This window comes from Pleurodeles waltl, chromosome 1_2 (assembly GCF_031143425.1).
Source record: "Pleurodeles waltl isolate 20211129_DDA chromosome 1_2, aPleWal1.hap1.20221129, whole genome shotgun sequence".
NCBI lineage: Eukaryota > Metazoa > Chordata > Amphibia > Caudata > Salamandridae > Pleurodeles > Pleurodeles waltl.
Genome location: NC_090437.1, coordinates 514665449 through 514689573, shown reverse-complemented (window position 1 = coordinate 514689573; position 24125 = coordinate 514665449). Strand labels below are relative to the sequence as shown.

The 24125-nt window shown below is 43.3% G+C and overlaps 1 protein-coding gene across 25 annotated transcripts in view; it reads left to right on the top strand.

The window, feature by feature from the left end:
* CAMK2D (calcium/calmodulin dependent protein kinase II delta) overlaps positions 1-24125 on the top strand; it is a 624934-nt gene that overhangs the window by 495103 nt on the left and 105706 nt on the right. For 18 of the 25 annotated variants that reach the window (XM_069242039.1, XM_069242021.1, XM_069241993.1 and 15 more), the window contains one exon: positions 914-958. The exons of the other annotated variants lie outside the window; for them this stretch is intronic. In XM_069242039.1, the coding sequence (XP_069098140.1) occupies positions 914-958 (45 nt within the window). The remainder of the gene's footprint in view (positions 1-913; positions 959-24125) is intronic. 25 annotated transcript variants of the gene reach the window in all.

The following is a 24125-nucleotide window of genomic DNA, read 5'->3' as shown; positions in this document are numbered from 1 at the left end:
GAACTAATAACTGGCAATAGATAAACATTGCTGTCTAACTAACATGCTAACTCTCAACCAGAAAATTGACACTTCGCACATTCCGGAGTTGTACTTGATTCTTATGCAAAGCACTAAGAGTGCAGTAGAAGACATACAGGAGCTGATGTTTACATGTTTACCTCCATGAAGTTCCATGTTATAACATTGTGCTCTAGTGACTGTAGTTGTACCCAAGCTCTCTTCTTTTTTTTTTCCCCCACAACCACCGAGGAAGTGCATCAACTCAATTAGTGTTACCCACCAAACACACAGAAGATCTAGTGGGTCACACATCCTAGCTGAACACAAACTAACCAGACCCTTTGGTATTGCCTTTGATGGAATTTAGCGTTGCTAAGAGGTTCAGATGTTCAGCTGTGGTGTAACCCCTGGAACTTCCCATTCCCCGTCTTATGGTGACTTTAATATTACACATCCTTTTACTTAAGATCGTATATATTTGATTTGAAACATTCAAGTTGCCATATTGTTAGCCATTAAAAATATACAAAAGTTAGTGATTGCAGGCTTGTGGTCATAGCAACAACACTGACACACTACTCTGATCTTAGTTGGTTAAGGCCTTGCATCAGATATTGTAAATGTGTGTGCCTTTCTTGGTCCCTTGAGTGTCAAAGCCTTGCATGCAGATATTGCTCATAAATAAGGTCTCTTTGCATGCTGCTGTTGTAAGTAAGATGACTGGTCCTGCAGACTCGGCAGCCGGAAGTCTTCACTGGAGACATTTTTCGATGTGTGTTCTGTGTCGACCGTTGGCTTTGCTCTTCAGCGCGGTGGCTCTGTTATTGCTGGCTCGTTTTGCTATCCCTCACACTTTTTGAGACTGTACTTACCAACAGGAACTGTTTTTTTCTATTTTGTTCTCACTCAGGAGCCCCAAACTACAGTAATCCACAACCCTGCTGATGGAAATAAGGTATTCAGAAAGCATCAACTCCCATCCTGCTTTACAAATTGCACATTTCATCTTACAATTTTATCAAATCAGAGTGCACATTATCAGACCCCAACAGGGATTCTCTGCCTTGAGAGCCCAGACTGTTTTGCGTGTTGTCCGTCTATTGATCAGATTATAAATTAGCTTCCTGTAACAAACATGAATGATGTGAGTGGGAGGTTGGAATGACAGTGGAGGGTTGTGCCTACGTTTCTAGAGTTCAGATTGGAACACTTTGATGCCATTTTCATCTCTTATGTTTTGCTCTGCATGTTTGTGCACCATATTGTGATTTGCCTTCTGCATGGATGTTTTGTATTCATCCTTCTTAGAAATATTTTCATTTGTTCAGCCTAGATATGGGTACATTTGTTACTTGTTCATTTGCAGGTAATCCTAAGCATTATTCCTCTGTGTCAATTGTGAACAAATCTACATTTAAAACAAAGAAAAGGAGAAGCAAAACCATATAGTGTAGCCAATGATACATAGCATCACTTATGGCATATTCTATAATTCCATACTATGGAAGCCAGTGGAACCACAAGCCTCATTGATAAGGACATTTATGGAGCAATGTATGGAAAAAATATTCATGAACATTATGACTTCCTGGGATGACATGATCATGGCAGCAATATTTCACTAGCACTGCTGTGCTAGACAACGTTTATTGTTTTGTTCCACTGTCACTGATTTTAGAGCAAGTGTGGATGATGCTTGTGGTTTTCTTTTGTGAAATAGATAGGGTAACTTGATCAGATCCAGGGCAAGGTGTTTATTATCAGTCTCTTTATCAAAGATAATACAAAGAGGATGGAACTGTAGAAACACCAGAAATATACATTCTCATAATCAACACATTTAGCAAACCTGGAGTGGCAAAATGCTGGTAAAATGTAAGAAAATTCAGTGTTGCCAGGTAATCTTTCCAGGGCAGAGTGGTTGGAGGGGCAGTGAAAGAAAATAAAGAGGGCTTTGTAATACACAGCATAGGAGAAGGGCCATAAATACTTGATTTGCTGCTTCATGGTCAGTAGGCATCCTGTGCTTAGGAGAATAAATACTAATGAAAGTGTGTTGTCACTGTGAACTGTGTCTATTTAATTGATTTGTAGAACAATGTGCAACTCATCTGAGGCTCACGTTTTCAAAACAAGAAATATTTCCACTGTCCGTACCTTCGATTTTACCCTTGACAACACAGAAAACATCCTTAAAGATTATTATCAAGTTTAGAGGCAATGTTCTGAGGGAAAGGTAAGCATCTTAAATATCCTTTAGCTAAGCTATGGCTAACTCGATGATAAGTTAAACCTGCTTAATTTCAAGCCAGGAGTGAAGGCAGATCACAACTATTTTCAAATGGCTGCATTTTAGGGTGGCAAAATCCCTAGGCATCGAACAACCTGGTGGTCTTGTCACTAAAACCTAACAAATGGCATTATTTACAAATTTACAAATAACACACATTTTTCTTGTATTCATGAGGGCTTGGCACGTTATCTGGGGAAGTGTCTTCCAAATTGGGCGCAGCTGTCTTGTACTGTTATAAACAGGAAGCATAGAGCACTCAAGAATATAGTCATATTGTTCACCTTTAAGAGCCACTCTGTCCACCATTAATTGAGTTACCTCTATTTCGTTTTTGGGCAAATTTTGATATGCTTTGATGTAGCAGACCAGAAGGTCTGGTTACTGCTGTGTTGAGAATTAGAAGGGCTGCCATTGTGGCCTGGCTAGTCTGTTACCAGAATATTCTGTAGTCAAAAACAGATCCTTACAATGACTTGCTTGTAGACCAAAGTGAGCAGATCAGTGACCAGTTGCATTGATGAACTATTAACAGCATAGACTACATACTCCTTATCGTGGATCAAAATGATGTTTGCTGTAATTTCCCAGAGACACAAGTCTGTTATTGATTTCTCTCAATTACTGATATTTCAGGAATATCCTTTTGCCCAGGGGTTAGCAGTAGCCTCCCATGGGTCTGTCCTCTTAATGTAGAAGTAAGACTATGCAAAATGGAGAGCTGCCCTTTCCTCTTAGGCCCAGTAAGTTGTCACAATTACTACTTGTAATGCTTTTATTGATTGTGTTGAAAATATTTTGTGGAAAACATTTGTGAGTGGACAGGTCACATAACATTAAAAATAAATCATGTCACATTATGAGTTATGTGATATACCAAATAAATAATCAATTGAAAAAAAAAAACATTACAGTCAAATGAATTGTTTAACTAAGCAATAGAAGACAGCCACACTAAATGAATGATCTTGATAATATAAGAAATATAATGTATTTCAGTTCTCTTCCATTATAACCACTCCCACAAAGCATGAAATAGTGATCCTTCAATTTCCAATTTGAAGAAATAATCATACCACCAAATGATGCTATGTATGTATTGAATAACTTGTTTTTGTAATTGAACAAAGCCCCATTCTAGAAAGGGAGAATACATTTATAATTAAAACATATGAGCTAGCATTCTACAAAATTGTTTTCAATATTTGAGTGTTTTCTAAATGTTAGTGTACCAGTCTGTAATGCATTAGTAAATAAAAAGCAATTATGGAACTAGAGGTGGGGAAATTCCTTTATTTTTAGATTTTCAAATTAGACTACATTTATTATTAGGTACAGTAAGACTGATAAGAGTCGGTCACTGAAGTGTAAAAAGCAATTGGAATTCATTTCATGATTTTTTTAATTGTTTATTAGCTACATTTCTACCAGTTATACATTAATTTACTCCAAAATTACTGGTGAGGGAATAATCTTTGTAAATTCTGGAAAATACAGTAATATCAGACTTCAGTCATAAAAAGGCAGACATTTCTCATGTTGAGCAACTTTTTTCTAGTATTACCAGCACCAGAACTACCACTAAAGTGTTAATATTGCAATATAGATTAAATAGAAATATCTAAGCAAAGATTGCAGCATGAAGATGGCGATGTGGACGCCTTCTTGTGAATTAGAAATAAGTTGCCAATTTTAATATGCGTTTTATAGTTCTAGTATAGTAGTGCAACCTTTTGACATTAACCATTTTTTATGTTATAACCACAAATCTATTCCCTCACCAAAATTCATTATGGTAGAACTGAAAATGATGGGATTAACACCTCCAAGGTAATGTTTATTTCTACAAAAATGTTTAATATCTTATTCTTAAAAGACATGATTTGGAAAAATAGTTGAAGCAAAGCAATAAACAAAATAACTTGTGTGCAATAAACATTGTAAAGACCTTAACTCTCCCCTTCCCCAAAATACAAAGGTCAATTAGGCACATCATATTCAGTTGGTTTCAGAATATTACCATATTTGAAAAAAAAGTATTATCAGATTTTACTAACTAATTAAATGTCTAAATATTTAATGGCAGAAAAAGTCAAGTAAACTAATCACATAGCATAAAAAGTGCTACTTTATTCAAGAGACATTTCTGATTTTAATTGGATAAGCAAATAACAGACACGTTATCACATTCAGAAATTATCTCCCATATGCTAAATATTAAGGCTCTTAGTGCACAGAAATAAGGCAGGAGGAAAATAGTGTCTGCAACTGTGTGTGCATTCTAAAATGAGTCCACCAATCAAGGCTGAATGCATAGATAAATTATTACAGTAACAGAAGAATCATAAGAAACCAAGTCAACTTATTTTGCCAAAGACTGCATGGATGACTTAATTGATAAGAGAATGGCACAAATAAATGTTGGTTCAGAAACCCAGTCTTTTCCACATAAAGGAGCAAATGGCTTACCTCTGCCAAACACTTAGCAAGAACCCTTGATACATGTTGCATTCAAGCTTGATTAAAGGGATAGGTATATTACTGGTAACCATTCAACAATCTTTTTCGGATTGCAATATAAGATCAATCCTATCCTGCTTCACAAATTCATGCATCTCAATCTGCGACAAATTGGTCAATATTTTTAAGGTGGGGAAGTGAAATGCCATTAAAGGATTTAAAAAAAATCTTTTGAATTCTGTGAAATTGTGTAGACTTTTGGGAGTATCAACTTCTGATAAGACACTTATAGAACCTATGAAATATTTTTTTCAGATTTAAAGATTTTTTGATTATTATGATATTAAAACATTAATATGTTCTTCCACAACAGGGCTATATCTGTTTGTGTACGAGGACAATTGAAAGTCCTGAAATTCTTTAGGAGTATATTTAGCCAAAGCAATCAAACATTCCAGGCTATGTCCCCAACCAAAGATGTTTGTTTTTGTCTTGCCTTATTTATAAATAATTAGATAGCCATCTCCCTATCGTATGGCACACATGCATTTATTATCATTATTCGAGGTAAAATAATCCACCCTTTTACATAAAATAGAATTGCCTCCATAATTAAATGTCAGAGGTTGCTCATAGGAAGTACCCCCATGCCTTTCTAGTGTGGGATGCGGAAATTGTGTTAATCACCATCCATTGGCCCTTCCTCCAAGAGACACTCAGTAAATTTGATTTCGACACCACCCCGTGTAGACCATGGGTTATCCTGTTGTGTCAGGGCCACACGGCAATGGTCCAGGTAAATGGGATTTTTTCTCAATGGCTTTCCCAATAGAGTGGGGCACCCAGCAGGGCTGCCAACCCCCACCTGTTGTTCACCCTCACTATCGAACCATTGGTGTCCACGATTTGCTCCCAAGCTGATGTTCGGGGAATTAAAATCTCAACCACCGATGGGGTGGAAGAAAAACATCTTTCTAAATGCTGATGACATATTGCTCTACATCACTGAACCTAAGACCACCATTCCAAGGATCCTACACACTTTTGAATCCTTTGGGGCGCATTCGGGCTACCATATTAATTGGAGCAAGTCTGTGCGTGGCTGAAGGAGATGGGAAAACTTCAAGGATTCGGACCCTGGGATTTGCTGGGGATTTCCCCAAATAGGAGATCTCTTGGAGGGCTGTTCGGAGGCCATTTGCATCCCTTTTGCTTGATTACCTTGTTTTACAATCAGTTCCCAAAGTATGCGCAGCTGAGACATGCCAGGCAGGCGGAGGACTTTGGGACACTGGAGCTACCCAATTTTACCCCGCTGGAGGTAACGCTGCTGTTGGAGGAGCTACAATCAAAGGCTATCTCTCTGAAATATGACATTTAATCACCACATGCCAGATAAACTGGCCAAATTGATGGAAAGGTGGTGCCTAGAGGTGGGAGACCTTGAGAACGTAGAGTGGGAGGTGGCCCTGGTGCACCTGAGAGACGTGGCAATAAAATCTCGCCTGCGCTTGATATAGCGCAAAATCCATCATAAGCTTTATTATGATAGTGATTGCCTGCACCGTATGGGGAGGGTGCCCGGACTTTCCGATGTGAGATTGCGAGGGGCTCCTACATTCAAATGCTGTGGAGTTGTCAGACTATTCGGTTGTACTGGTCGCAGGTGGTAAGGGAACTTGGTATTGTGGTGGGTGAGACCATCCATTTTGATCACAAATGTCCTGCTGTGTGTACTGGGAGATGTTGATGTCCCCAAGGAATAACAACTTGTTTGTTATCTATGGCAGATGGTGGCTAAGCAATATGTGACATGTTATTGGGGAGGGGGGCATGAAACTCCAACCCTTTAAGAATGGAAGAGAGGGATGGACACATGACAGCCGAGAGGGTCATGTGAGACACACAACATACAGTTTCAATCGGAGGCTGTGACTCCCTTGACATGACCTATTGTTGCAGTATATTGAGATGTCATCCTATCCATTATTAGTTCATCCTGTATATTTCATCTCATGTTGCTGCCTACTTTATTTGGGCAGGAGGATGTGGATGTGTTCATGCCTTCTTTACTGTTTAGTACTTATCGTTAAGTGCGTGTTTGAACCTTCATGTGCTGTTTGATGCAATTACATATGACTCAAAGAAAACCAAATATAGATATATTTTTTTAATTTAATTGTAGTCGTATCCTAATTTTTTGAGGAGACTAAGGCCCTCATTATAATAATGGTGGTAAAAACTGCCTACGGCCGCCAACATATCATCACTGCGGCTACCATCTGTCCGCCATTTTATGATCTCTGCCAGACTTCCGCCACAAGAAGGGACGAAATCTAGCAGTGATCTGTTGAACGGTGGTAAGCTGGCTCTGCTACCACCAGCACCGCCACGCCAGTTGAATGCTACCAGCCGTATCGTGGTCTGTGATAGGGCCTGGTGGTGTTCTGCTGGCGGTAGCAGTGCCCCTTCCCTTTCCCTGCCAGAAGACCTCCTCGCCCAAGATAAGCAAGGCTACCAACAGGGTGGAGGGTGGGGGGTGTTGTGTGTGTGTCTTGAGTGTGTACATGAATGTCTGAGTATGTGTGTGACTGCGTCAGTGTGTGTTGTTGTGTTTGCGTGGTTGTATGCATGTGAATGTATGCGTCTAAGAATGGTGAAGTGAGTGCATGTCTGCATGCCAGTGTGATTGTATGAATGTGTGCGAACATGTCTGGAATTATGCGTGTATGAATGGTTGTATGCCAGTGTGAGTGATTGCGTGTATGCGTGTGCATTTCTGCGGGTGGGTGAGTGTGTGGATTGGAGGGGGTAAGGGAGGGGGTGAATTGGAGGGGTGGGGGAGTGTGAGGATTGGAGAGGGTGTGGGGTGAGTGTGCTGATTGGAGGGGGTGTGGGGTGAGTGTGCTGATTGGAGGGGGTGTGGGGTGAGTGTGCTGATTGGAGGGGGTGTGGGGTGAATGTGCTCATTGGAGGGGGCGGGGTGAATGTGCTCATTGGAGGGGGCGGGGGTGAGTGTGAGTATTGGAGGGGGTTGGGGGTTAGTGTGAGGATCGGAGGGGGGTGTCAGGTGTGAGTTGGGGCAGTGGGGGGAGCCGTCTACCGGTGACATGGAAAGAATTCCCTGTCACTGGTAGGGCCTACTGCCATGGTTTTCGTGGCGTTGCTAACGCCACAAACCTTGGTTGTGGGCAGCCTCATAATGCCACCGGTGGTACTATGCCAGCTGCCGGGCTGGGGATTGACATCTCCGGCCCAGCGGCTGATACCGCCATGGCTATATGAGTGGAGAAGTGGCGGGTTATGATGGTAGGCAGGCTCATAATGCCGCCAGTGGTACTATGCTGGCCGACGGGCTGGGGATTGACATCTCCGGCCCAGCGTCTGATACCGTTGTATACAATGGAAAAAAGCCGGGATAAAAATTGTCAAAACATAGCAGAAACCAGTTAATCACAACAAGAATCCGAGTCTTCTGAGAAAGCGACAACAACTAAACCCAAAGCCCATCTGCTTCGAAGATCAGTGACTAACCCTTGTCCACCTCCCACAACTGATCAGAAAGCAGATGATCTTCAATGTGTTATCTGTGGGTTAACCAGACCCAAGACTAAAGAGATTGAGGAAAGTACAATGTATGTGAGTTTTAAGGGCAAACATTTTCATCTACAGCTAGTTTCTTCCTAGCTGAAGTTTTCTAAACAGCGAGGTGAATGTATGTGCAGTGGATTTATATTCCCACCCAGACTGCATGTGTGCATACATTTGAAAATATGAATGTACAATGAGAACCCAGCAGCAACATAACCACCAACCTCAAGTTAAGTTTGCACTCTTTGAAAAAGCCTCTCCTGGGTGCTCGCAGTGGAGTCATACTCTGATGAGATCAGAGAAGTAATGGTCAACGTTGATGACACTGTATTGTTCCATAATAATGAAGTTAAGATTTTTTCTGGTGAGTATGTACAACGGAATTTGTTTTTGTCAGTCTAACACAAAGAAATGAGCCACTTATGGTGTACTTGGCTGATGAATTTATCATCTTGCTTATTTTGTGTGGACTGAAGAATAGCCATTTTCTCCATGGGCTGCAGTTCCTGCTCTTATATCGCAGAATACCGTCCCATTGAAGGAGTTTGTTTTTTACCAGGAATACCATCTCCAGTCACAACACAAACTATGCAACAGTAGGCACAGTTCTAAAATCTAAACATTTTTTGAACAAATCCAAAGTGTGCGTGCTCAGCTTGAAGACCAATCTATCCTGCCAATTTTCTGCAATGAAAGTGTTTTCGGTATTGTAGATGAAATTTAGATGAGCAATCCAGTAGAGTTTGATGATCTTTATCCAATGATGAGTTTTTTGCCACATGACATGACAAAAGTTGTGTTGTGGTGTGCAAGAAGTTCTAGAAGTGGATGTGGCATAGACGATGAACTTGAGGCTGAAATCTTTGGAAGCAAAACTGTCCAGTAAGTATTGAGTGAACTTACGTCCGTTCGTTACAAGGTATGCTCATCATATCTGAGGCTATAGAAACGTTGAGTTGGAATGCCTTCTGGAAAAAGAATGACAAATTAAGTTTGCTTTTCTTATCTCAGAAGTAAACAACACACACGGTGCACTTCATTCAAAAGACTTAATGCAAAGCCAGGTAATGTTCAATACGCGCATTTTAATGCATAAACTACCAGATAAATGGGTCTGGTATTTGGAGAGAGTGAAGAAGCTAGAGATGGAAAAAACATACTTCTACAGAAAATTAATCCGAAGATATTTTGTGACGAAAGAGCGGAAAGGTTTAATGCTGTGGCTCCAGATATGAAACTGGAACAGTTCCAGATCGAGAGATCTCAGAAAAGCTCCAAGGGAATTGTTGGTCAGACACGTAAAAGTGAATATGCTGCTCAATGGCAGCTAGTTTACCATGATGTCCTTTCTATTTGCAATGTTTTCAGAGATGACAAATTCAGAATTAATGGACCATCATGAAACTGTTCCTTACCATGAACTTGTGGGAAAGCAAGGGGAATGTTTTTATAAACCTGTTGACAGCCTTCTTCATTGCCTTGATACCATGCAAGCTCCAGACTGACTCTTTATCTGTTCTGAGTGCTCACTGTGAATAATGATGGGCGATCCACCTGCAAGAGGAAATCCTGGATAGATGGATAGTAAATACATAGAGACCATAGATAGGAGACTGAAGGTAACATATAAAAAAGAGCAGAACCGCATCATACGCGTGCTAGCGCCTCTTGATATGGTATAGCTGCTAATATTCACTGTGTGCTTTTGTGCATTGCAGCTAGACCCCCACAGCCATTGCTGATAGAACATAACAGGTGCATTATTACTGACACCATGGAGTCCTTCAGAGCTACACTTGGGACAAGGGTCGAACTGGGACAAATATAAACCTGAGCTCCAAAATAAAAGTGTCCCCCTTTAGCGCATCACATAGCTCACAATTGCAAACTATTGGAGATTGCATGCTTTTGTTTGGTGCTAGGAAAATTTGTTGCAGTACCAGGGACATAAACAGTAAAAACGTCCCACCAAACCAGAAACAGGGCCCCAAATAGCCAGAAACCGATCCATGCACTCACCCACTTGTCAGATCAACCCATCTGGCACTGCAAGATTGCCAACTAGGCCAGTCCGGCCCTGCATGGGACATAGCTGCAATAGGATGTTTTGTTGTTTCGTTGTTTCACGTATTCATAATAATAATTAACATTTGTATATCACACAATGCAAACCAAATTTGTACGAAGACCTCTCAAGAAAGAATACAGTATCCCTAGCATATAGTGTCTTTGTACATAGGTACGTTCCGTTTGGTGGTAAGGGCCGTTCTGGGGAGTGCCATTGAAACAGAAACCCTTTTACATGAGTGTAAAATAAATGTAATCTGTGCATAAAGATCATGCTTATGAAGATTAAGTAAAGGCAGCTCATTGAATGACCTGTACATTTAAATAATTACCGTTCCTATACGTTAGGAAGAGGATTATTTAAAGGACAGCTATATTAGTATAATTATGGCCTCGCTGCCCCCTTGTTTGTTAACTTTGCATCCGTGGAATTTACTGGTAAGACAATTAAGATAACCCACTAAGGGTCTCGATATGGCTCGGAGTTCAAACCCGTTTCCTAGAGATGAAGATGATTGTGGTATTAGGTGCAGCTATTTGGAATAGACTTCCAGGTTTCCACAAGGTCATGATATTGCACGGTCAGTGATGCAGTGAAAATGTTCTATTATTCATTGCATCATTAATCCTGCCATACGCCAAACACACTGAATGCTCCTCCAGAGCAGAAGCTGAAGCTGACTGTTTTCAGTCGATTCCAGGACCTGGTTTTAAGGCATGGGTGAAGTGAGCAAATGCCCAGATCCCCCAACTTCCAAGACTCCCCCTGCCCACTAGTAAATGGTCGGAGTGGTGTTTTGATCTTCATTGTTGCATTAAGAGTGACCGCTGTGATGTGGAATTCAATTATGACTGCGAATATCCAGCAATTAAAAGCTACATCTTCAACCATTATACGTTTTATTTTATCTTTAAGTCCTGGTCCACTAAACATCCACCAAGTTGCAGTCACTGTCATTTCAAGAATGCAAGGAACAAGCAGACTAGACTTTGAATTCTATGTAAAAATAAATTGTTGTTGCAAGATTTAAAGAAAAGATCCAAAAGCAAGAAAACAAAATTGCCTCATCAATGCTTTCTCAAGTTTTGCTTTTGTGCTATTTGGCTGGCAGGCGTGAACTTTCTACTGTTGTTTGCGTGTCCCCAGTTCAAAAAGTTTAAATTAGAATTTCTTATTCTTTTGCATCAATACAGCTTGGATTAACTGAAATGTATAACAAGTTTCTCCCAAAAGGGCCCACCAACTATGCTTTGCCCATGCCCCTGAAACCCTAATCTGGCACAGTATGAAATGTAGTGGTGAGGTACAGCCACTGGTTTCATTGTGAGGCATGGATTTGAAAATGTTAATGGTTTAGGTGTTATTCAGTAATGAAATGGGATACATTGTGGGGCAGCAGTAGGGTTGGCAGATCATTATTTGGACATGTCCCAACATACTCTTTGAACTCTCATTTAAAAAAGTAAATAAATAATAGTTTGTGAAGTGAAAACCAAGGACTCACTGTATCGGGCCCGATTCACAATGCCATTTTCCACTGTAAACCTGGCTTTAGGTGTTTGTCTGAAAATATATTTATGCTTAGGATAATATATTTTTCCCAATTACTCTTGAATTAATTGTTAGACATTTGGGTTTGCTTCCATCCAGTACTCCACACAGTTTGAAATGTTGTTTTTTTAACATTTATATGGAGGGTTTCTACAATGGTGATCCTTTTTCTGCAGGTAGGAAGCGCTGCTTTCTTCAATAGTTTGGAGATAGGCACATCATGAAAGCACCAAAGAGGAGAACTGAAACCTCACAGCTAGCACCTCAATGTCTCAGTTGTGCTATTGCGTCACACACTGATGTTCAAGGTGGGAAGATCAGCCCCTATGATTGCCCTTTCCTACCTAAAAAGAGCAGAGATGTGCTGCCTCAGCACTGAGCCCCCATCCTGTTTTATAAAACAAAAGTGTTATTGCATTTGCTGATAATACAAATAATACAAAAATACCCATCCGGGCACAGAGACACAACATTGGAAAACATCAGTGTTTGTCCTAATGAACAAATCAGCCTTACACAGCAGTAATATAAGTTGTTTGTCCCAGTTCAGGTAAAAACTCCCTCCACCCCTCCCATACCCCTGCCCATCGTTCTTTGCAAGTGATACGGTGGCCCTTTAAAATCCGTCAATATAACCACTCATTTGATGCAACCTACACTCCACAAAAAATATGTAAGTTAATGCTTCCTAATCTTGGCTCTCCACGTGTCCATCAGCCGTAGCGGGGAACGTTGGGGGTGGAGGGATATCGGGATCAAGCTCCCGGAGGCTATGAGTTGGTCCCATGCTCGGGCCCTATCAATTAACCCTTGCTTCCTGATGCAATATTGCATTTTCATAGCTTGTCCACTGAAGTAGGCTCTCCCTCTACTTTATCAATCTATGGCCTTCCAATGCATAGTAATCTTCTTTTTCGCAAGAACCAGGGCCAGATCTGCAAATCTAGTAGTAACCTTAAAGTGGGCGGGCCTGGGAAATCCTCCCAGCAGGCCTGCCACAGGGGTGTGTGGGAATCCCCTTTGTGTGACCTCATTAATGAAGCCCACAACTTCTCTCCAACAGTAGGCCAGTAGAGGAGAGGACAGGACCATATGTAGTAGTTTGGCACCCTGTTACCCACATCTACCGAGAAGAGCTGAATAATCCTACCAGGAGTGAGTTATGCCCTATGTAGGAAATAAGTTAATCAATTAAAATCTGGCATTCATAAAAGGTGTAGGTTTGCGAACGTATCTTAGCCCAGTCAGTGTCAGTGATAGGGTGTGCAACATCTACCTCCCATTTTTCTCGCAGGTCCTCTAGGGGAGTGGTAATTTCAAGGTGCAAGGCATAGTAAAATCCCATCACTGCTCTCAACCGACTCGTTAAGTTGCCTAGGAACTAGCAGCGTTCCTGAGCGGGTTCAGTCGTACCAGTGTTCCAGAGATTGCGCAGGGTCAACACCTCTGCTCGATGCAGGCGACTCTGGAGCTCAAATGTAGTAGAGAGGTCATCAAAGGCTATTAGCACGTCATCTGCATATAGGGCAGCATAGTGAGCAGTACCCTTCCCAAGCGTGCCCCCTGGCCAGTGGCTCAATGGCACTTAATAATGATGAGAGTGAGCAGCCCTGTCGAATCCCTCACCCAACGTTATCAGATTCAGAGATACACCTGCCCGTGCTAACTTGACAATAGGCTCCAAGTACAGGAGACCAGTCCACTGAACAAATACAGTTCCCAGACCCATTTTGCCAATACCTGATGGAGAAAATCCGAGCAGAGGCCATCAAAGACTTATCTATGTTGCTACAATCCTCACTGTACGCTTCTCTGGTGTATCTGGTTCTAATATAAAGAGGAGCCTACAGATATTATGGATTGTGTTGCACCCTGGTATGAACCCAGCTTGATCGGTTTGGATCAGTTTGGACATCGGAGGCAGGTGGCCAAGGCCCTGCTCAGTATTTTATAGTCCATATTAAGCATGGGCAGAGGGCTGTATGCTCTAACCCCCTGCAGGAAGCGGCCCAATTTCAGCAAAGGAATTACTAGCTCTTCCCTCATGGAGATGGGAAAATGTCCTGTTTTCTTGGCTGCAGCATATAGATGAACTAATTTGGTATTTGACGCAAACCGTGTAAAATTCTACTCGCCATGGCCCTAATAGCTACCTGCACCTCCTGGAGTGAGAAGTTCTCTCAGACCATCAGCTTCCTCCTGTGTGTAGTCATCAGGGGAGTATTCAGAAAACTGTCTATCAGATAGGAGGGTTACAAATGGCAGGGGAGCCTAGAGTAGTATTATAGTCCTGAAATTGCTTATTAATGCTGTCCTAGGTATAAAGATGCTCACCAAGATCCACTTTGAGGATCAATGAGCCCCTAGAGTTTGTGTTGGTCAGCCAGGCCACAAGGGCCCCGCTTTATGTTCTGCGAGTGCTTGTGTCATGTGTTCCTGATCATCAAAGTTCTAAGGTTTTTGGTATGGGTTGCTACCTGTTCCCGTACATTGAGTAATTGAACTTTTGAGGCCCGGGAATCCAGACCGGAAATAACAAAGTCCACAAGGCCTTCTCACTACAGTCCACCTCTCCTACCAGTGCGTCGCACCCCCACCACCCCTGCTATGCAGCACCCCCAAATAACTGTTTTGAATGTCTTCCATTCAAAGAGTGAAGTAGCTGTGGCCTCATTCCTCACAAAGTAGTTTCCTATAGCATCACCAGTGGTTTGTAGTAACAGTGGGTTATTTAGGGTCTCAACCCATAGACACCAGTCCAGTTTGAAGGGGCTTTCTATGTGCCAGTCCAGTGAGACCAGCTCAGGGTTGTGAATAGATATTGCCCTACATAGGTATTCTGAAGTACGAACCACCGCATGCACTCCTGGAGAGCATAGAAATGCACCCAGACGTACATTTAGCTCATACATACCGGAGTAGTCTCTGACTCCTGGATGCAGACGCGTCCAGCAATCTAACAACCCCCAACTCGGCTGCCATTGTGAAAAGACCCGGGCCAAGCAAAGGACTGAGGAGTCCGTCAGTGGTGGGTGGGATATATCATGGGTTGGATCTGCAGTGCACTTGTAGTCATCCCCCAGCAATGAGTTCTGTGTCCTGTAGGGGGCCAGAACCCTGAAGAGTTCAATAAGAAACCCCTTTGATCTATGATGGGCTCATAGATCCCCACAATAGTCAAGCTATGCCCTGTTAGTTGTCCCGTCACAAGCATGTATCTCCCTGCGGGGGTCAATCAGTTAGAGTGTCTTTTGAAGTGGTAACCAAGGACAGATCCACAACAAAACCCCCTGGCAAAAGCTGAGTGTATGGTAGCATATAGCTTTCCCCGTCACCTCTTACGCACCACATCCCTCTCTGTGATAGTGAGGTGGGTGTCCCCATCACTTCAAATATGCATGTACTTTATAACATTTGATCATACTATTAGGTCCCCTTACGTTCCAACTTATAAAATAATAGGTTAAATAAGTCACCATAAAGAGGTATTGAGTATATATATATATGAGTGTATAGAAGAGTAGCATGCATGTTGGGACCAAGTCCCTGGATTCCTACAGTGGGTGGTGGTCATCAGCCACCGTGACGGGCATTTGATCAGTTCAGCAGAGGCATCCCAACACATACACCCCATGAACCACAACTCAAAAACCCAACTCATCATCCCCAGGACAAGAAGAAACGGACTCCCCATCAACAAACGGAGGTGCGCCAGCTACAGTGCCTCCTGGCTTTGCGTCACGCCATCCTACAGGCAGGCAAAATAAGAATCCCACAGTAACCCAATCTGCAGATAGTAATAGAGCAGGATTAATATTTCAATGCAAGGTAATGCCAGGTAGGGGTTTAGACTCAAGCAAGCATATCGGTATAATTAAATCATTTAATCAGAGGTACCAGGGGTAACCAAGGGCATTGAGTTCCCAGAGTTGTATGAGGAGATTAAGGCATGGTTGTAATCGGAGTCCTCCTCTCTAAGCACAGTGTGGGTGTTAGGATCGGCTCCACTGATGGCTGCTACCACTTCCATCACTAGTTTCAGTTCATGCAGGGCCTGCGATTGAGAGGGGAACACTCCTCCTCTTCTCTTTTTCCTAGGAGGCCCCCTAGATGTCGTTTGTTTAGCACTGGCAGAGCTGATCCCTGTTTGGGGAAGGCAGTCAATCCAGTCTCAGAGCAATGCAGGAGAAGTGAAAAAGTGTACTTCGTCCCCCTGGATTACCCAGAGCTATTGGGAAATGTGGCGAAGGGAATGCCGATTTCTCTGAGTACTTTGTATCATCCATGAAAGAGGCCCTTTGTTTCTGGACCTCCTATGGAAGTCAGGAAAAATCATGGCCCTCTGGTTTTTTACCATGATGGAGCCCCCCGTCGGGTTTGGCCTAGTTATGTGGTTTCAGTCTCTGCAAAGCAGTAGTTTGGCCACCACCGGTCAAGGGGTCGCTTTGAGCATCGATGGGCACGCACGCAGTGTACTCACTCCAGCACATAGAACCCCCCTCCAGAGGTCTTCTCAGTCGCAGCTGCAGTGCAAGAGTCCTGAGAGGGAGAGGGTTTTTTAGTTCTCTCCGCTTGAAGAATTTGCCCATTCTTGTAGGGCCAGGATAGCCCCAAAGAAAAGAGTGGTGGGTGCAGAACATATCACTACCAGGTTTTATGGGCACTCAAGGGGTAGAAGTTGGGAGGTCAGGTTATCTACGGTGGTGAGGGGCCAGGGTCAGCGCTCAACGAGAAGCAATGGGCAGGCCTTATGCAAGTCTCACCCTTTGTTTGCTGTGGTTATATTGTCTGCTCAGTGTGTGTTGATGAGCCGGCAAGTGTGCTCCGTAGTTGCCCCAGTACAGCAGGGTGGACAAAGTGCCATGGGAGTAATCCCTCTCCCGGCAGCAGCAGCGTTACTGTGTTGGAGCAAGGCTCATCCCTGCCACTGGTTCCAGAGCCCTCTCCTGGCGTCCTCCACAGCTGCCTGTGGTTAGATCTCCCACCACTCCCTGGAAGCCTTTTATTGTGGGCCGCCAAAATGTCTACACCTGCCGCCTTTGTAATGCTCAGGCTGTCAAGTCCCAGCAGACAGAGTCGATGGGAGAACCTGCCCTCACGTATCCGCACTTGACCGCCAGCTCCCCAAGAAGTTTAGGTGGCAGGGCACGACTCTCGTGGTGTGCAGGTAGGTACACAGAATTCACTAGCACCTGCTGCTTTTGCTGGTGCAGCCTGTCCTTGTCCCCCTGGGGGCTGGCATATTTAAACCTTGTCCACGACGTTGTTAGCCAGTGGTGCTTGTACCTATTATTGGTGTGGTTGGGGATCTCACTCATGTCCCCAGTAGTGCATGGGTCTTGGGTCCCAGGTAGGGGCTTTGTTGGTATTTGCTGCAGGGGAAACCCATCAGTAACCTGCCAGGCCTAGTCCAGCCAGGTCCTTGAGTGACCCCAACCCTCCAAATACAGCCCCCCGGTAGTCTAAGCCTATACATGCTGGCACACTCTCAAATGTCATTTGTGGCGTAGGGCCTCACCTGGCAGCGTCGCTGAAACCCTCCCTCTCCAAAAGATACCTGGGATATTGGCCAGACCAACTTGTTTTCAGCACCAGCAGCATTGATCAGTAGGGAGCAGCTGGCAGCTCCCAGTGGCTGCAATGTTAGAGCGGGGCCTGTCCACAGATCAGTCCAGGTCAGAGACTGCACCAGGGGAGAACCATTCAGTGCAACAGTTGGCAGTATAAGATTCTCAGAGGAGGCCGCCCAGCCGCAGGCCTTGAGTCAGTAGTGGCAGCGAGCCTCTGTTTGGCTGCAGCCCACGCGCCTTCTATCTACGGGTTCCTGCATTCTTCTCCATCACCCAGGTCACCAGTTTGAGGCCTCCGCGCTCCATGGCTTTCTCTCTCCACCAGGCCGCAACACCCACTGCACAGACCTCCTGCAGCTGGGCACTTACAGCGAGGCCAGGGCCTGACAGCCCGAGTCCACCGCCAGTCAACAGTGCTTCGTTCCACAGGGCAAGCAGAGGGGTTGATGAAGCACCAACCTGCAGTCACCTCAGGGCTGCCATGTCACCATCGTAGCAATCAAGTCGGCTAGATGGATCTGATGGTTAGTCTCACAGCAGGTTGCAATGGTAGGGGCAATCTGGGGCTTTAAGCATGAAGGATGCCCCCAGATGGTGGAACCCTACTGCACTGAGCACCCCTTACCTGCATTCACCCAGGTGTTTCAGGAAATGGTAAGGTTACCGGACTATTGTAGCAAAAATACTGGACATTGTGTCAGAACCCATTTGTTCTTGTCAGGTATCTACAAAAGACTGTGTAGTAGATGTAAATGCATTTACTATTTCTTAAGTGTCTGCCACGATGGCGTAGGCCTACCCAGTAGTAAATTCCAAACAACTGAATGGGAGTGAGGGGGCGGGGTTTCCCATGTGTTTTACTTGACAGTTTGCCACCACCCTAGTCTCTTGACCTTGCAGACATACCTAAACTGCACTCTGGCACCTTTCCACACAGGAAATCACACACACACACACACACACACACACCATACACTCCATACACACACACACACACACACCATACACTCCATACACACACACACACACACCATACACTCCATACACACACACTCCCACACACACTCCCCCCACACACACACTCCCATACACACACACACACACTCCATACACACACTCCCACACACACACTCCCACACACACACTCCCCATACACACACACACACACTCCCCATACACACACACACACTCCCCATACACACACACACTCCCCATACACCCACACACACACTCCACACGCACACTCCCCACACACACTCCCCACATACACACACACACTCCATACACACACGCTCCACACACACACTCCCCACACACACTCCCCATACACACACACACACACTCCCCATACACACACACTCCCCATACACACACACATTCCCCATACACACACACACACATTCCCCATACACACACACACATTCCCCATACACACACACACATTCCCCATACACACACACACACACTCCCCATACACACACACTCCCCATACACACACACTCCCCATACACACACACACTCCCCATACACACACACACTCCCCATACACACACACACTCCCCATACACACACACTCCCCATACACACACACTCCCCATACACACTCTCCCCATACACACTCTCCCCCCCCACACTCCCCCACACACACACACTCCCCCACACACACTCTCCCCCACACACACTCTCCCCCACACACACTCTCCCACACACACACTCCCCCACACACACTCCCCCACACACACACTCCCCCACACACACACTCCCCCACACACACACACTCCCCCACACACACACACTCCCCCACACACACACACTCCCCCACACACACACACTCCCCCACACACACACACTCCCCCACACACACACACTCCCCCACACACACACACACTCCCCCACACACACACACACTCCCCCACACACACACACTCCCCCACACACACACTCCCCATACACACACACACTCCCCATACACACACACACTCCCCATACACACACACTCCCCATACACACACACACTCCCCATACACACACACACACACACACACACACACTCCCCATACACACACACACACACACACTCTCCATCCACACACACACACTCTCCATCCACACACACACACTCTCCATCCACACACACACACTCTCCATCCACACACACACACTCTCCATCCACACACACACACTCTCCATCCACACACACACACTCTCCATCCACACACACACACTCTCCATCCACACACACACTCTCCATCCACACACACACTCTCCATCCACACACACACTCTCCATCCACACACACACTCTCCATCCACACACACACTCTCCATACACACACACTCTCCATACACACACTCTCCATACACACACACTCTCCATACACACACACTCTCCATCCATACCCACACACACTCCCCCCATACCCACACACACTCCCCCCATACCCACACACACTCCCCCCATACCCACACACACTCCCCATACCCACACACACTCCCCATACACACACACACTCCCCATACACACACACACTCCCCATACACACACACTCCCCATACACACACACACTCCCCATACACACACTTCCCATACACACTCCCCATACACACACACACTCCCCATACACACACACACTCCCCATACACACACACACTCCCCACACACACACACACTCCCCACACACACTCCACACACACTCTCTACTCCACACACACACTCCACACACTCCCCATACACCCCCCCACACACACCCACACCCTACCTACCTTAATGTAGGGTAGGAGATGGATTTCTCCACTGCAGTAAAATGTTTTCTGTGGAGGATAACAAAAGAAAAACAATGGAATTGCACAATGGGGCTGCCTTTTTCCATATGCACAGTGACACCCTTGTACAGTTGTGACCTGGGCAAAGAGCATCATTGTTTTTCTAAGAAAAAAAGCAATTTTTTGCTCCATAGTACACTGGAAAGCTACCACTGTCATAAGCGTCCCAGATGTATAGCTGCTGTGATGTGTCCAGGAATAATTGAGAAATGCACACTCACACACAGTAGTGTTTTTACAGGTGTTTGTTTGATTCTCTTTGCATTTCGGGCCTACTGTGTCCTGCTGACAAGAAAGAATCCAATAGGCCAAGGGATGGAAGACTTGTGAAGTTAGTCAGGTAACAAGAGACCTATTATGTGCAGAGTAATGAATTGACAGTCTGGAGTAGGTCATAAGTTTAAGGTGGTCTAGTCTTTTAATGTCATTTGTGAAAGGACATACACTGTTCCCAACATGTTTACAGCTTTGTAGGTACCCAAAGACCTAACAAAACTGAGGAATTGAATAGTGGGATTAGCACTGAAATGCAATGGTGTTCTGTAGTAGTCACAAAAAATACAGTAAATATAAATGTACTTAACTCTTTGGACCACAGAGGAGAGACACTTTTTGTGCCTTTGTAAATCAAATCTCACATACTTTCTTTCAGAAATAAACTGTGCAGGACATGCCGAATAAAGCATATTCAAGGCAGACCAAAACGTTTCAGTGAAGGAAATCAATTGTATATGCCAGGTACTCTACTGTTAGAGGCACACATTCTTCACTTGCATCAGTTGGGTAGTAAAAGACAGTCATTCAGCCTTAGGCTGCATTGGGCCCCTCACACACGTGGCCCCAGTACCACCTGCATCTGCTTCTCTAATGATAGCTACATCACTGAGTGAGAACTGTTGGTATTTCATTTATTGTTGAAGAAACCTTTCTAATGATTATGAAGCAGAGAACTATTATGTTGACTTAGACTTTTCATAAGGGGAGTAAGCAGGCAGCGCTGCTATTTTGGATTTTGTTGGTGCAGATTGTTTTTGTTTTATTACTTTTTATCAGAGTCACAGTATAACACACAGTGAAAGTAAATTACTAAAACCTACCAGTTATGGTTAACCCTGCAAAACATAATGTTCACACCAAATGCAATTCTTATGACCTAACCCATAATATGACAAATGCAATTGCAAATGTCATAAACATTTACCATTAGGACTAATAATGTGGAGACTGAGTATAACATTTATTGGTTTGGTAATGTGTTGTTTAATACTCTCATTTTAGGTGTTAGATGTATTATAAGTATACGTTTTGTGAGGTCATATGCATTGCATTTTGTGAGGGAGTTATGGGTTGCATGAATGTTGTTTAAGCCATTTGTGTTTCTAACCCTAACTGCTGAAAAGCAGCATTTTTTTCAGTTTTATTCAAACCCACTATTGTTCTTCCTTTGCTGTTTAAGGTTCATCCTCACTTCTCAAGTAAAACTCTTTTAAAGAGGTTACAGTTGAATGTGGCTGTAGTTTAGACATGGATTCCCTTAGCTGATGCATTTGTTTCACTTGGTCTTAGTTTTGTGAATTTTACAGATAAAGGCGATTTGGAAACTAGAGTCATTGTAGCCATCAGGAGTCCATGCAATGCAAGTACTGTGATAGCCAAGGCTTGATCTCTTGAGGTTTTAGTATTGATAGGAAAAGGCTTTTTTTCTATGCACTAAGTATACGTAGAACGTTTCTTTCCACAATTTGATGCTAAGACAGCCTCCGTGCTTCTTGTGATATTTATTCATGATTGCATGTATTCCTGCAAGTTGGAACTCTTGTAGTATACACTCCTTGGGTTTTTCCTGTATGGAGAGTAAAGGTAGGTTAACTGTGAATTACTACTTCTAATTGTTTCCTGAATGCCATCATCTTAAAATAAGATCCTGTTGGCCCCAAGTGCCCGACTGCTGCTACTGTCCAGTTAGGACTCGCAAGCAACATTGTTATTTTAAAGGAAAGTTATTATGTGAGGAGCACGATTTATTAATTGGGCTCAACTTCAGAGAAACCTTCAACTCGATTGACTAGTCTGTTTTGGTACATCCCCACTAAGTAGTTTCATTCCCCCTAGACAGGTAACAGAGTCCTGATGATTACACACTTTAAAAAATCAACAGTGGATCGAGATGCCTCTACAGTTCCAATCTGATGAAAATATATACTTCTATTTTAGATCTTAACAATATGATTGTCTATTACCTTACTCTTTTGAATGTAATTATTGTAGAAGCACACCGATGCTCAGCTTGGAGCGTAATGCCATCGGTGTTTCAGAACGGGTTAGCCACTAAGTCAAAATAACCACATACTTTACCTACGATTAAACAGCAAGTACTAACTGACATTGTTTAAAACACAAAATATGCAAGTCATGTCTCCCGAAATTTGTAAATGTTTAGCGCCGATTTGTTTTTTCTTTAAAGAATAAGAAAAAAATAAGTACTAAACTTATAAGAAGCACTGAATTGATACTTTCCCTCTATATTGTCTTTTCAAATAAGGATTCTAAAAAAATCTAAAAAGATTCTATTATCAGTCGGAAATGTTGCACACTCTACAAGTGCAAGATATAATGTATTCAGGAAATTACCAGCCTGGAATATTTTTCTTTTAATGTGACTATTGATGCCAAACCTTCAATTGATTAGTTAAGTACATTAGTAGGCAATACCATCTTAGTGCCACAGTTATGTGATTCATGTCTCAGGATTCCCTGAGGAATGATTCATATTACTACTAATTTGGAATAATATTTGCAATTCCACCAAACGTTGTTCATCTGTTTTCCATTAATAAATTATCATCTGAGATAACTTCGAGTTTTACTTTTTCAAGTACGGTTACATATAAAATATTATTGTTAAATGCGTGTATAGAAAAAATATCCCTGTCATTCCTCCCAGTACAAAACCTAACAGTCACTGAAGGTAAGTCAGGACCCACTACAGTAGGGCGCCTGAAATTCATACCGATTTCATTGGCTGTCGTAAAAGTATTACATGGTTTATAAAACTGAAATGCTTAGATGGGTACACCATCAGCAACATAGTTTGCAAACGTTCAATATAGTGCTTCCTTTGCTGCTGCTTGTCTTAAAAACTGATTGACAATCCTACAACCAGCATTTCTAATCCAGAGCGGCTCTCAACTGAGTAGGAATGAGCATTAGGACCACCTTATTTGAGATAAATGGTCGATAGCCATAAAACTGGTAACAGGAATGTTTTTTTAGTGAACGAGTTATCCAAACTGATTTGTACAGACTAGTATAATTGATGCTGACATGACAAATAAATAATGGGAGATGAAAATGGATGAAAGAGAATTCATTTTAACATTCACAGGAGCAAGAGTTGCACTTTGTGGGTTTTGTTTTAATTGTACCCATTATAACGTAGGCACGTTCTACAGGGGTAGCTTGTAATTTAAATTAGGTAATATCATTACTTGCTTTTGGCTTTAAGGCAACTTTTACAGTAAACACTTTAGTAGGCATTTCTCTGGCCCTGACTCCTGGAGCATTAAGTTTTATATGTCATGTTTAGGATGGGAATATTGCAACTTTTTCCTCTTGATTCTGGTTCTTCATATCTGTATGTATTCTGCAGACTCTATTGTTTAGATGCAGTCTTGTGAATGGATGGTTTGCGGGTAGTCACAGCATTTTCTGAATTGCAGTTTTTGCACATAGTTTGGGAACAACAGGGAATTAATAGGAACAGCAAGCTA